General features: G+C 33.4%; 1 protein-coding gene across 3 annotated transcripts in view; it reads left to right on the top strand.

The window, feature by feature from the left end:
* Positions 1-14020, top strand: part of LOC106104311 — a 104554-nt gene that overhangs the window by 46318 nt on the left and 44216 nt on the right. For all 3 annotated transcript variants that reach the window (XM_013284324.1, XM_013284323.1, XM_013284325.1), the window contains 2 exons: positions 8080-8141; positions 9935-10024. In XM_013284324.1, coding sequence (XP_013139778.1) covers positions 8080-8141; positions 9935-10024 — 152 coding nt within the window. The remainder of the gene's footprint in view (positions 1-8079; positions 8142-9934; positions 10025-14020) is intronic.

The raw sequence follows: 14020 nt of genomic DNA, 5'->3' as shown, positions 1-14020 counted from the left end.
CATAATTGTAACTGAGCAGTTCGTCTTTCTTCAGATAACACTTGCAGAACTGATATTTGTAGCGCGTATTTTTCTGCTTTTGCGAAATAATTTACATATGTATGTAAATGCAGTTATTAATTTTTTATCGTTTTGTCATACAATATATTTAAATCATTAGTCATCGATTACGGAAGTAATTTGGAAAATAATATTCAACAATATTGATTAATAAAAATATTTTTATTATAATATTTACATATGTAAAAACACTAGAAAAATGTACTTATCACGTACATGATAAAGATCGGATGACTGTTCGTTGTCATTATTAATTCACTAGCTTTCGCCCGTGACTTCGTCTGCGTGGAATTAAAAAATAAAAGTGAGTAGCCTATGTGTTCTAGACTATCCTCTACATTTATACCAAATTTAATCGAAATCCGTTTAGCCGTTTAGGCTACAAGCTCTAACAAACATCCATCTAAACTTTCATATTTATTTTTAGTATGATTATGCAAAATTAGACGATTTATTTATATTGATAATATTAACGAAGCGTGTAATTCTCTCAATATAAGTTTCCTAACACCTGAATCAAACTATAAATATTTAAATTCTACAACAAACATTATAATTTAGGAAGTATTCTGCAATAAGTTTCGGTGTTCAATTATATTTTAATAACGGCTTCCCTTGACATTTGCTGCCTCATCTCTAACTACCGTAGATATAACGCATTGAACAAATTAACATATAAATTTTATTTATAAAGATAAAGATACGATAAATATGTGATTTATTGTCGTTTCGTTCTTAATAAGAGTTCCCCAAGCTTCAAGATAAATTTTATCGTGTTCAAAAACTAACTACTTAGAAGCCATGAAAAGCCTTGCAAAACATTCGATTAGTTTTCTACAGGAGTGCATAAAAAAATTCTCGTTCAAACCTTGAAAAAACGGACATTTTGTTTACAAATGTCTATTTTCGTAAAATGTAGAGCATATTAAATTATAGTAAAGATACTACATTAAGCCTTCTACTCGTAAGATATAAACATAAAACAAAAAAAAATTTCCCCTTAAATTTACATTTAGAATATGTCTATTTTAGTCATTTTCGTACCAAACAGCGTAAAGTAAGCAGTCTCATCGTATCCTTAACGCAAAGCGAATCAACGGCGCCCATGAAAGCACAACCGGAGCTCTTTATGCAAATGCTATTGGCAATTACTACAAAAGAAATGGTCCCAGGTCCGCTCACGAGCAATGTACGGTACGGTCGTGCGATGCCTTTTCGGGTTCCAACTTAAATAAGTCCATTGTCTATCAGTGGTCTATTAATTGCGGAACATGCTACTTGATGTGTGAACGCAAATATAACCCTTTTAATGAGTACAGTTTACATCGAGTTATATAAGTAAGTTAGTATACGTCGTTGTTGACGCTTGTGACGTAAATTTTAGGTAATTTTATTGTGGCATGAGTCACAATTGTAGCTTTTACCACAATATTCGTACAAGTGTACATACTAATTGTTATTTAGTACCTACTTGAAGCCTCCACTTCCTCTTTTCTCTAGTAGTTTTAATTAAATTGTAATTAAATTATACTACGTTTAAATTGGCAAATTCTTTAAATACGGCGTATCACCTATTCAACAACACTAGAACAGTTTCTACTATCTTATTTTCAATCTTTGCCGATTTAAATATCTACGCACTATTAACTCATATGCGAATGTTGCATGTGCCTAGAATTACATTAAAAAACAAAAGAAAGTACATAGCATCATTTGAAGCGAGAATTGAGCGCTTTGCGAAGAACGAACCGGTTGTGATCTCTTCAGAATATCGTCGAGTCTAACGCCGAATTCCATTGAAATAGACGTTGGTTTTATTTAAAGGAGCTCGCAAGGCAGGTGGTTAGCTAAATTGAGATGTTCGTTAGGTCGGTAATGGTATGTATCGCGTCAATCTCGGCCCCAGTTATTCCTGCCGCCCGCGAAAACTGGCCGTGTGTGATTGGAAGACACTGCGCACTCTGATATCTGATTCACTTTTGAAGTAATTCAGTCCTTGAATACTCAATGCTCCCGAGAATTATGTTTGAAATGAAAATATTTATACATTGCAATCGATACAGGCTAGAATTATAGCACTTTTATATTGAGAAATTTGATTATATTTACAGTATACATGAATAACAAAATTGTGATACATCAAGTCTAAGTACGAATTTTTCATTTTACAAAATGCGTCACGGAATTTTCAACGGACAGTTTGTGATGCATTTTGGGGACCATTTAGTACTTCTACTTGTATGTCTCTAAGGACCACTAATAGTACATTTATATAAAAATCTTCACTAAGGGTCTGCTTATGTGGCCACTATAGCACAATGGCAAAAACACCGCGAGACTGTAAACATCTAGCTTCTCGGTTCTTTTTTAAAAAAATGATGATTATTTTACTGATGTCACATTAATTTTCACTTCAAGGATGTAATCAGCATAAACGTTGCAACTAAGTATAGCGGCCTCAGGGTGTACTGTTAAGCAAATTAATTAACAAGGCGGTCCGGAATGGGCTCGCGGGCTCCGACTAATCAATTCTAAGTGGCAGCCATTTATCTGTTTGCACTGCGCTCGAAAATTGACGATACGTTTTTCAGGCACTTCATTTGATTGGTTTTAAACGAGGATGATAATTATTGTTGGGTAAATTCCAAACAGAAATTGAACAACATAACACTGAAAGTAACGAATTGTCTTGATGCTTTAAAAACCATTGTCGTCACTGTAAATTATCATTTTAAAATTTCTATTGTTGATATTTTTGAGTCTATTGTGCTGACATACGAACTTGTTGCTTGTTTATCTCAGATTAACTCTTTACCATGCATTTATAATTCACCGTTTGATATTATTAAAAGCAAATATTGATTTGTTTTTACGCTGGAACAGTTGAGGCGAGTAGTCAAATAATGGTATTTCTAGATCGGTAAGAGAAGCGCTCCTACAGAATTGTGTCAGAAAGTATATAAAACCTGGACATAAAAATGGCATCAAAGAAAAAAATATTAATATAGACGACAAGAAGTTAGGAAAACAGTTTTGTACATTACTGAGTATTTTGTTATTTAAACAATTTCTTACTTTACAATATGTTTAATTGTATTCATTTGCGTTTTCTATGTTATCATTAACTTTAATACAAAGAAATAATTCGCTTCACTTCGTCCGAGCAGCATTAGAACACAGAGTTGTTCGTGAGCTGCATTTGTTTTGACATTGACTAATATGTTAAACCCACCGCTATTATATTTATATTAGGACTTAGAGATCCTTGTTTTCTAAGAAACAAAATAGGGAAATGAAGATATACGAAGAGATATAGAGGAGACGCATAGGAAGGGGAAATATCCTCTTTATGTGCGTCTCAACCTCCGTCAATTAAGGGTAGGCAACGCATCTGCAATTGTGGATGTTTATGGGCAGCGGTCGCTTTCCATTTCGGTGGATAGAGGTGGCCGCTTTTCACGCCGTTTGTCACCTTATATTATAAAAAAAGAGATCGATAAAAGTTTGTGACCCTTGCTATTTATACATTTAAAATTATTAATTGAATTTTATAACTGTCATACTATTTAAATCTTGAACTAAGCCATTTAGGAATGTGAAACAAGAAAAAATGACCTGTGGACCATAAAATACAATAAATTAAAAAATAAAACCTTTTATTGATTCCTGACAACTTTTGATAGTCGATAAATACTTAGTCTATTTTAATAAATAACCCTCGATAGATAAATCTAACAAATTTTTAATTAAACAATTTTTTCTACTCCTCTAAAAAAAATCTGTCCTATTAAAATGTCTGCTTAAAAATAAACTACTAACGACGGCTTTCTTACAACGTAATATACGGATATTAATGTTTACAGTTACTTTAAATAAGTATTTAATTCATAGGTATTAAAGCGCGACTAAACAGTTGTGCAATAGTTTAGTCGAAGGTGTGCGTACGCTCTTATAAATACGAGTAGTGTTTCAGCAATGACATACTGCAAGTCGGAATGCAATCTCGCACATTAGCCGCGAGTACTGCCATCGGTTACGCTTGTGAGAGATAGTGACGTGTTTTCTCCAAAATAACACTTGGTTATTTTTTTTTATTCTTGTTTACAAGTCATCATCAACCTACTTTGACCCTACGGAAGGTCGGTATAAACTGGTCTTCCATATATCTCTTTCAGCTGTCATGTCTAAACCCACCACCTTCTTAAGCATGTCCTCTTTTATCCTCTTTACTCTATCCTTTCTTCGGCCTTTACAAGTAAAAATTAAAAAGGAGGTCTTCTTAAAAGTCTAATATAAATTAAAGCATAAAAAGCGGTTTTTATTTTATAAATAAAAATATATTAAAAACCTCTAACAATACGCACATTTGTAATAGTCCCATAATTAACAAAAACATTATTATTAACTGTTGTATCAAACACAGATATTCGTGGTATTTACGAATAAAATACATTACAATGTACAAAATATCCAGGGTGGGGTTTACAATTCGCATACCGACCGCAGCTATGTGACGAGATAGGCATCGCGCGGCATCCGCGGCTATCTATACAAAACACATACCACGTAGTATTACTATTTAATATACTATAATATACCAGTATTTAATGCATTTAAATATATTACAAGATATATTTATATTTATAGATAACTTTTCTTTGTGTTCAAACAAACGAAATTCAAAAAACATATTATATTATATATTATATAGGAATTCGTCTTATGCCCGTTTGACCAGCATCTAAAGTATTCTTAAATTTTGATTAATATCTATCTTAAGTAAAATTATGATCTTTGATGACACCTAAACGTTTGTAATAAATCAAATTGCTATCAGGAACTACCTTAATGCTTCTTAATGGACCTTTAAATTTAAGGGATTGGTGAAAATGGTCATTAACTACACTATTTCCCACAAAACTTTTACTCAAAATTGAACACCGTCAAAATGGTATTTGCTATCTTAAAATTGGAATATTCTTATATTCCATCCACAGTATAATAGATTTGATTCATTTTAGCGTGAGGTGGTGAAAGTCCTATCTAGCCTCTAGAAAAAGAGTGTTCGATTCCATTTGTGACTTATCAATATTCCAATCCATCCTCCAGAACTCCTTTAGAGTTAGTTTAGAAAGTGTAAATCCCCTTATACTCCATGGCGGGCCCATTAGAGAGGGGAATTATTCGATATCTTATCGACATAATCGGGTGGCCGCTCGGTTATTGTTTATCGTCGTTTCCTGGACCGCCGGTCGAGAAAGTATCGATCGATAAAATCGATTAATTATGATTGTTGTCCCCTAAGTGCATGCAATGACATCGATTTTTCAACAATGCGAGATATATTTCGCCCTCGAGGTTATTAGATTTAACTGAATTGTTTTGTACCGATAGCATATTTAGATTAATTGGATTGTATCAGATCGCATAACTCAGTTGCGATTTGTATTTATACGAACACTATAACACTAAAAGATGAACATTGTAAGGTCCTGTTTAGGTAAAATCTATCATTTTTTTAACTTCTTACAACTTTAATCTTGATTGAAATACAGGAGTGTTTATTTTTTCTTAACGAAAGATAAATGAGTAAATATTAAGTTATTAGGTCCTGTAGAAATCTTATTCATACCTTACATTCGTTAAATCTATAGTTGTAAACGCTATAACTATTGCAACAACACAAAAATAGTTTCAAGTATTAAACACAAAAGGTTGTGCAAGCCAACAGTACGTCTGTACTTGGCTCAATAGAGATGTATATCATTGAGTAGGTCGCTCGAAATCATCGATTGTTCGACTCGCATCGCTCGTTATTAGGGCGAGTTCACAATAAAATATGTATCGCACTAAATGTCAAATACGAAACGAGATTTTTGCATCGCATTCTATCGATAACTCTCTGTTTTAACGCTCTAATTATAGTGAGGCTTATCTTGGTTAGAGATTAATCGACGGTTAACATTATGAAGATTTCTATTGGTTAAATATTTATTTTTCTTTGTTATTACAATGATCCAGCTGTCTATGGAATGTTGTATCACTATATACAAAAGAACAAACTAATCTGAAAGCCAATTAAGATGCAACATTGTGTTCAATCTTAAAAATCACTTCAATAAACTGATAAGAACCTTATTGGGATGTGTCAGAAATAATGGCTTGAGATAGAGCTTCAGACTCTCTCAGACAGATCACAGAACTTACTTGTAGACATATTGTAGTCCTAAAGAGTCGTATGAATAATTAAATTTAAAAAGTTTTAACGTAGTTTAAGTGTAAAAAAAGTCTTTTTGTTTTGTTGTGATAAAACAAAGACCGTTTGCGTTGACTACTCTGTTATCATAAAGGTACATAACTGCAGAAGTTACGTAATCTAACATGTTACACGGCGAACATTAAAGCAGTCAGTAGGTAATGTTACGGGGAAAATAGTGAGCGACGAGCCACACGACTCAAATGTTACACGTTACATCGGTTGTACCTTAAGAGTGGGCGCACACCTTTGACAAAACTATCGCACGACTGTTTTACGATTGTCGATTGTTAAGCCTAATCAACTGCTTAGTTGCATAACTAAAAAACGAGTAAAGTGCGCACCTCCATATAAGCTCATAGGAATCAATGCGAGACTAAACAGTTCATCACATCATCATCACCAGCTCACTATATGTCCCCACCGAGGGGTCGGAGCCTACCCTAATACGGGGTGATTAGGCCATAGTCAACCACGCTGGCCAAATGCGGGTTGGTTGACTTCATACACATCTTTGAATTTCTTTGCCTATATGTGCAGGCATCACGATGTTTTCCATCACCGTAAGAACGTCGGGTAAATTATGTATATATAAAAATTCGAAAAATCGAAAATTACATTGGTACAGAGCAGGATTCGAACCCAAGACCTGTATATTACAAGTCAAGTGTTCAAACCACAGAGCCACCGACGCTCCAAACTAAACTAAACAGTTGTGCGATGCTAAAATCTTTTATAGGTAACTAAGATTTGATCTTAAGCTTACTAATGTAAAATGAATACTGTAAATCGGATATATTAACCGTATCTAACATTACAGAATCCGCATACAATTGCGACATCTGCATTTACCACTACATAAAGTATATCTCATTGAATGCAAACACATTTCTTGTCTGTACCACAAGCGAGGGTGCATTATGTTCGTATTAACTGTTTTATGAACAAAACACCTCTATTTGTATTTGTAATCTGTCTTAATGACAACATGCTATTTGCTATTGATCTTCGACTTTCCTGTCTTCATTCATTGTGACGCACGTATGCATTATACCAAGAAGATGTAATACTTAGATCTACATATATGTAAATGCCAGCATATCATATCATACTTCATACTTCATACTTCATACTTTCGTACTATATTTTAAATGCGAAAGTTTAGATGGATGGATGGATATTTGTTAGAGGTTGTAGCCTAGTGGCTCAACGGATCTGGATGAAATTTGGCATAGATGTAGAGCAGAGTACGGAAGAACACATAAGCTACTTACTTTTGTTATTTTTTAATACCACTGAAAGCTGGTTTTCTATAAATATAAGATTTATTTAATTGGTCCCAATTTATAATTATAATTGTAGAGTACTACTGAAGAAAGTATTGATTGTGTGAAAGAGAATATGCTTAGAATTGAGTACCTCCTTCTTTTGGGAAGTCGGACAAAAAAGGAAGTGAATTCAGATATGACGGTTGATAGAGGTGTATGTATGGAAGAGCAGTATATGTTGTGCCGACCCTCCTTAGGGATAAGGGCAAGTTGATTTTGATGTTGATGATGATGATATTTCAAGTTCCTCTTATCCAAAAGGTTAAAGGAATAGATATACGTAACTTCAATTGTTTTTTTCAGTTTTCACTCTATTTATCATGATAAAGAATATATAAACATATTAAAATTATTAACAGAATATTAAGCTTCTAGTTTGTTATCAAACAGTTAATATTTTAATCGTAAATTGACAAATTATTTCTTTTGTTACAGTTTTCAAACGCTTTGACATAAATCACCAGCCGTCCAACACATCGAACTTTGGATTTTCTAAGGTAAGAACAACATAATATGTTAATAACAGGAAATAATATAACCAACATGATAATTCTATTTAACAAGAAAATTCAACAACCATTCCTTACTTATTCATAAAATATCGTTCACTAAAATCTCTCATTCCGCATAAACTTTGAAATGTTAAATTCTCGTATTGTTCCCACGATTCCCACGCCAACTCCGGGAACTGTTTATCTGTCACTTTCCTTCAATAAGGATTCCAGTGTGTTAGAAAGGGACAGACAGTCATAACGTTAATTTAAACTGTGGCATAAGGCAGTATTAAGAAGGCGTGGTACTCGGCAACCGTTCATTAACTTTGATTTGGGCATTTTAAGCATAATTTCGAAGTGATTTTTCTTAAGAACCTAAATGAATTGTAATATACGATATTTTATCATAAAAATGTTTTTAAAGTACGTAAATTAACTTCACGTTTTTTAACTAAATGGTAGTAGATAGATATGAGAACAATGAACTGGTGTTCCTTGAAAATCGTTGACATTTTTACCGGTTAAAGGGTTACCATATGTAGGTTATCGGTTATGTTGTTGATAGAAAGCAAATAATGTTATAGTGTATTACGCAGATATAAAACAAGCAAACCTTCGATTTAAATCTTATAAATAATTCTGATCGCGAGATTCTGTCAGACTCGATAGATATTTTTAATCCGCGATATTTGCATCTCAAAAGACATGAAAGTTGTAGAGTTTACTAACTTGAATATTAAGAAATTTCACCATCTTCAATAGAGTATTTATAATTCTTTCAAGATAGATGGATGGATGGATGGATGGATGGATGTATCTCCACAGCGGTTCAACGGATATCGATGAAAGATAGATAGATCTAAGTGTAAAAGAATTACTTACCAATTATTTGTCGAGGACAAAAGCTTGTAATTTTACTAATATTATAAATGCGAAAGTTTAGATGGATGGATGGATGTTTGTTAGAGTTTGTAGACTAAATAACTGAACGGATTTCGATGAAATTTGGTATTGATGTAGAGGATAGTCTGGATAAACACATAGGCTATTCACTTTTATTTTTTTTAATCCACGCGGGTGGATACGCGGGAGTAAGCTAGTTTGTAATAAAGAAACTACAAAATACAATGGGTTGTTTACCGACCTCTTCATACCCCTGTTCAATTTATAATCCAAAAGAAACATCAAAGAATAGTGAAACAGAATAAATATAATAGAAAGAAAACTATAAAACCTTTAAATGTCGTTTCAGTAATCGACGATAAGCAACTAAACTGGCCAGTTACACTAAGTTACAATATAGTCCAAAGTGTCTGTATAAGTTACAATAGAACTAATTCGCGTATAGAAATGAACAGCTGTGACCCAACCTCGCGAGGCAGTTGTCGTCGTGTGGCGATGGCGGGCCGATTGTGTGCCAACTTAATATATTCTCTCCATAACTCAAATGCAATGGAGAGCGGGAACACACTTCTGATATACATAATAGGCAAATATTTACATTTACTTTCACGCTAGCCTCAAGTATGACTCGAAACTTGCGTATATGAAAATATTGCCATGCGAAGCTAGAGGGGATCGATAGTATTCCTTAAAGATCTACTATTTTTTATTTAGTGGTCTGAATAGCTAAATTCTATAATTAATTAATGCACGTTTTATAATCCTAATAAACTAAAATAAATTATCCTTCGTAAATTTTTGTTTTTAACATTGGTCTTATGTCCTGTTAGTATCCAATTATTGTTAAGTATTGGTAATATTTTTGTGTTTTAACCACTTTTGTTTCATTTTAGGCCCTGAATGGCTTCCTTATGATGATGACGCAGAACGGTAAACTTCTCTACATATCGGACAACGCAGCAGAATATCTAGGACATTCAATGGTAAATTATTTATACTAATATTATAAAGAGGTAAGATTTGTATTTATATAAAATAACTCAAAAACTACTGGGCCGATTTCAATAATTCTTTCACCATTAAAATGCCACGTTATCACTGTCTAGCATAGACTATCTTTTTTATTATTTTATAATTTCATGCGGGTGAAGTGGCGAGCAACAGCTAGTATCGTAAATACGACTAAAAATAAGATCATTATCAGAATAGAACAGCCTACATAATCCCAGCCTAACGTCATCTATGCAAAGATATAGAAATAAATTATAAATTTACTAGCTTTCGCTCGCGACTGCGTCTGCGTGGAATTATAGAAAACAAAAGGGAGTAGCCTATGTGTTCTTCCAGACTATTCTCTACATCCATGATAAATTTCATCTAGATCCGTTCAGCGGTTTAGGTTACAATCTCTAACAAACATCCATCTAAACTGTCGCATTTATAATATTAGTAAGACTAGCTTTTGCCCACGACTCCGTCTGCGTGGAATTAAAGAATAACAAAAGTGAGTAGCCTATGGGTTCTTCCAGTCTATCCTCTACATCTATGCAAAATTTCATCGAGATTACTTTAGCCGTTTAGGCTACAAAGTCTAACAAACATCCATCCATCCATCTAAACTTTCGCATTTATAATATTAGTAAGATTAGTAAGATTTCTATATCATATATATATGCAAAGATATAGAAATAGATTAGAAATAATTTATTTCTACTACTATGTCTAAATCATCATCATCCACTTGCCCTTATCCCTTATGGAGGGTCGGCACAGTATGTGCTGCTCTTCCATACATCTCTATCAGCCGTCATATCTGAATCCACTCCTTTCTTAAGCATATCCTCTTTCACACAATCCATCCATACTTTCTTTGGTCTTCCTCTTCCTTTGTAGCCATCCACATTCAATCTTAACACTTTCTGGTTTATGTCCCCATCATTTCGTCGCATAACATGTCCATACCACGCTAACCTTTTGCTCAATTTCTCCACCACTGTATTTCTATATCTAAATACAATTTTTAATAAGCAAATTATCTTGAACGGAAGTCCAATAAAGTACGAGTCAGATTAATGTTTATTACATCATTTTAGAGATAATTCCCTAATGCGTATCCTCACATTATACGATAAGGCACGTGCTTTTCTAACACTTTATTACATTCATCTCTTTTTCTTAACACCCATGTTCCTGTCATTTCTATTTAAGATTAATCGAATCTCTGTTAACCTCTATTTCAGTATGTTCTTTGTTTTAATTAAGCTTCGTACGTCTGAGATTATATTATCGAAGCCATAACACTATAATGGATGTTACTATCTTAATTAATTTAGATAAATGGTATATACACAATAACTTTCAGTGCGTGATTTTTTCATATATCCCTATCTCTTTTTGTTAGTGTTAAATACAAGCATTTTTGCTCTGTTTTTATAAAAAAAATGTAACAGAAACGTGAGCCAGGATTTATTTACGTTGGCATTATCAAACAGTGTCTTCAGTATTTTTTTAAATAATATGCTCCACTAAGTATCGATGTAATATTTAAGATCAGCAATAGACAAACTCGTCCTTCTACATAAGCGGCAAATAAAACCAGTCTTCGTAATAAAAGCGAAATCAATATCGAGATACGCCCAATTTTTCTTAGAGCACAAAGCGCGCCGGTGGGTCCGGACTGCGGGTACAAATCGTACCGCATCTGACCCCGAATACTTCCTCGTTAGCCCGCGCCTGCGCCCCCCGCGCCCACCGCACCCCCCGTGCCCGCCGCGACGGTAAATTAATCACTATGCTTTATTGTTCGGTGCGGGCCGTCCGCGACCGATAGACCACCTACAGGATGATCTGAAATTTGTATTTTAAATACACTTGTAATAAGCCTTGATAAGTGGCAATATTTATCCTACTAAGGATTCTCACGTGAACTTTTTTCATAATTGTAATTGTAGGAATTAAACAAAAAATAAAACTGCTTTAGTAGACTACATTTTAGAAAACTGTTACAAAATGTACCAAGACTTCATCTGGACACTATTTTAGCGTACCTTTATTAATATAAATAAATATTTTTTCAACCAAATGGTTCAAAGTAAATATTATGTTGAAGATAGAGAATTAATGAAAAACTATGAAAGAAATAATTGTATCAAACTTTAAAAAAAATGCGAGAAAATTAAAACATCCTGTATAGAGTGACGAATTTGGCGGTCGGCGCGTGTGAAACCACCCCGGTACAGATGTATCTACAAGTAATGATAGCTCCTCAATGTATTCAAATTGTGATTGATTGGTGGAACTACGTTGACGCGGCGCTTCTATCAAAACTATATCGCATAGTAATTTTACAACAGTACTATGTAACACAGAATATAAGAGATAGAAAGAAGTTAAAACTTAACTTATAAAGCTGTTAAAATAACGTCACCTTTTTTAATAATTCTAAAATGCAATATTTAAGACAAATGACGTGGTTTTATGTCGTCTATTCACTCTTAAATAAATAAATGAATTTATGCTTTATTATTTCACACTAATTAAAATATATTTCATGGGAGCCTTGGCTTCTACACTAGGTTCCCCTGAGCTAGCTAGCTTAGAGCTATAAATTAAATAGATGTTAATAATATTAATTTTCTTACTTTCAAAAATACGGTAACTATATATGCATTTTTTACAACATTACTGTGTCAATTAAACAATTCTAAGCGTACCGATAGTTTAAGCACATTAGGCCATTCGCTTACCTTCTGTCTCGAACAGTCCGTTGACTCTATTTTGATCTCTCGCCGGCATGGTTTGTCAGATGTCATGAGATACTTCGCTGACGAATCCAATGCGATCTGAACGTCCGGTCGTTGCCTGATAACGATCTTGTTTTCGTTTATTGACCGTTTATATCTACCAATTGATTAGAGCGGTTATACTTGTTTGAGTTTTCTATGAAATAACATCAATTTAAGACCACCTTTGCGCTTATAATTAGTGTTAAAATATACTTTTACGAAACTTGTCTTATTAAATAACTAAATTCAGTTTTAATTGATAGACAGTATTGTAATTATCTATGTTAGTTATGATTAGTATAAGTTTGCTTTTTATGGAGTAAACTTAAATGTTATAGGGTAATTGGTATCTTTGCATTTTTTTAAATAATGCATACTAATATTGCAAAGACAGAAGATTTAATTGTTTCTGTGCAGTGAATAGGCCTCAAAACTGATTTAAAACATTCTTTGTCATTACACAGCTATATTATCAATTTGGCTATGTTTTGTATTACCAGGAAGGGTATACATATGACAGAAACTATGTGAAATGTATATTCTTTACCGACCAGACGAAGTTGGGGTGGATAGTTTACGTATGTTAGAAAGTAAAATTATCCCACTAGAAGCTTTAACCTATTTCATTATTCCAAAATTTGAACCTATTTCATATACCTCAATCTGTATATGTGTTATACTTTCCTCAGCTGCATCTCTTCCTGGCCACAAATTCCAGTCGTAAGGTTGGCACTTCCCGACTGTTACCCCATTAAAGCTTCATTACGTCTCGGAGACGATCTCAATCGGTCTCTATAACTCAAGTATCGCCAGTATTCCCACGATCCCGTTCTTATAAGCCTGCAACATAATGATCTATACACTCTATGATTATCTATGAATATTGTAAAATAAACCTTATTACTTTTACACTAAGTACATTTTAGAATAATTCCAATTGTATCTAAAGGCAATATTTTATTGTTATTCCGCAATTAAGATTAATGATAAGATTTTAGAGGCAGTAAGTACTTAATCCAAATATCCAGTTAAAAACAATGCCGGTCTCGTTAATATGCCGTTTATAAGAGTAAATTGTATTATGAGTGGATAATAAATATAACGGTCTTAATATTTGAATATATTAATAAATAAATGTTTGTAGAAACTTTTGAAAGCTCTGCTGAGTTGCTTAACTTAGTAACCAGTGCAGAA

Source organism: Papilio polytes, unplaced genomic scaffold (genome assembly GCF_000836215.1).
Source record: "Papilio polytes unplaced genomic scaffold, Ppol_1.0 DF823691.1, whole genome shotgun sequence".
NCBI classification, from domain to species: domain Eukaryota; kingdom Metazoa; phylum Arthropoda; class Insecta; order Lepidoptera; family Papilionidae; genus Papilio; species Papilio polytes.
Note: the sequence above shows the minus strand (reverse complement) of the source record. Positions and strands in the feature narration are given on the sequence as shown.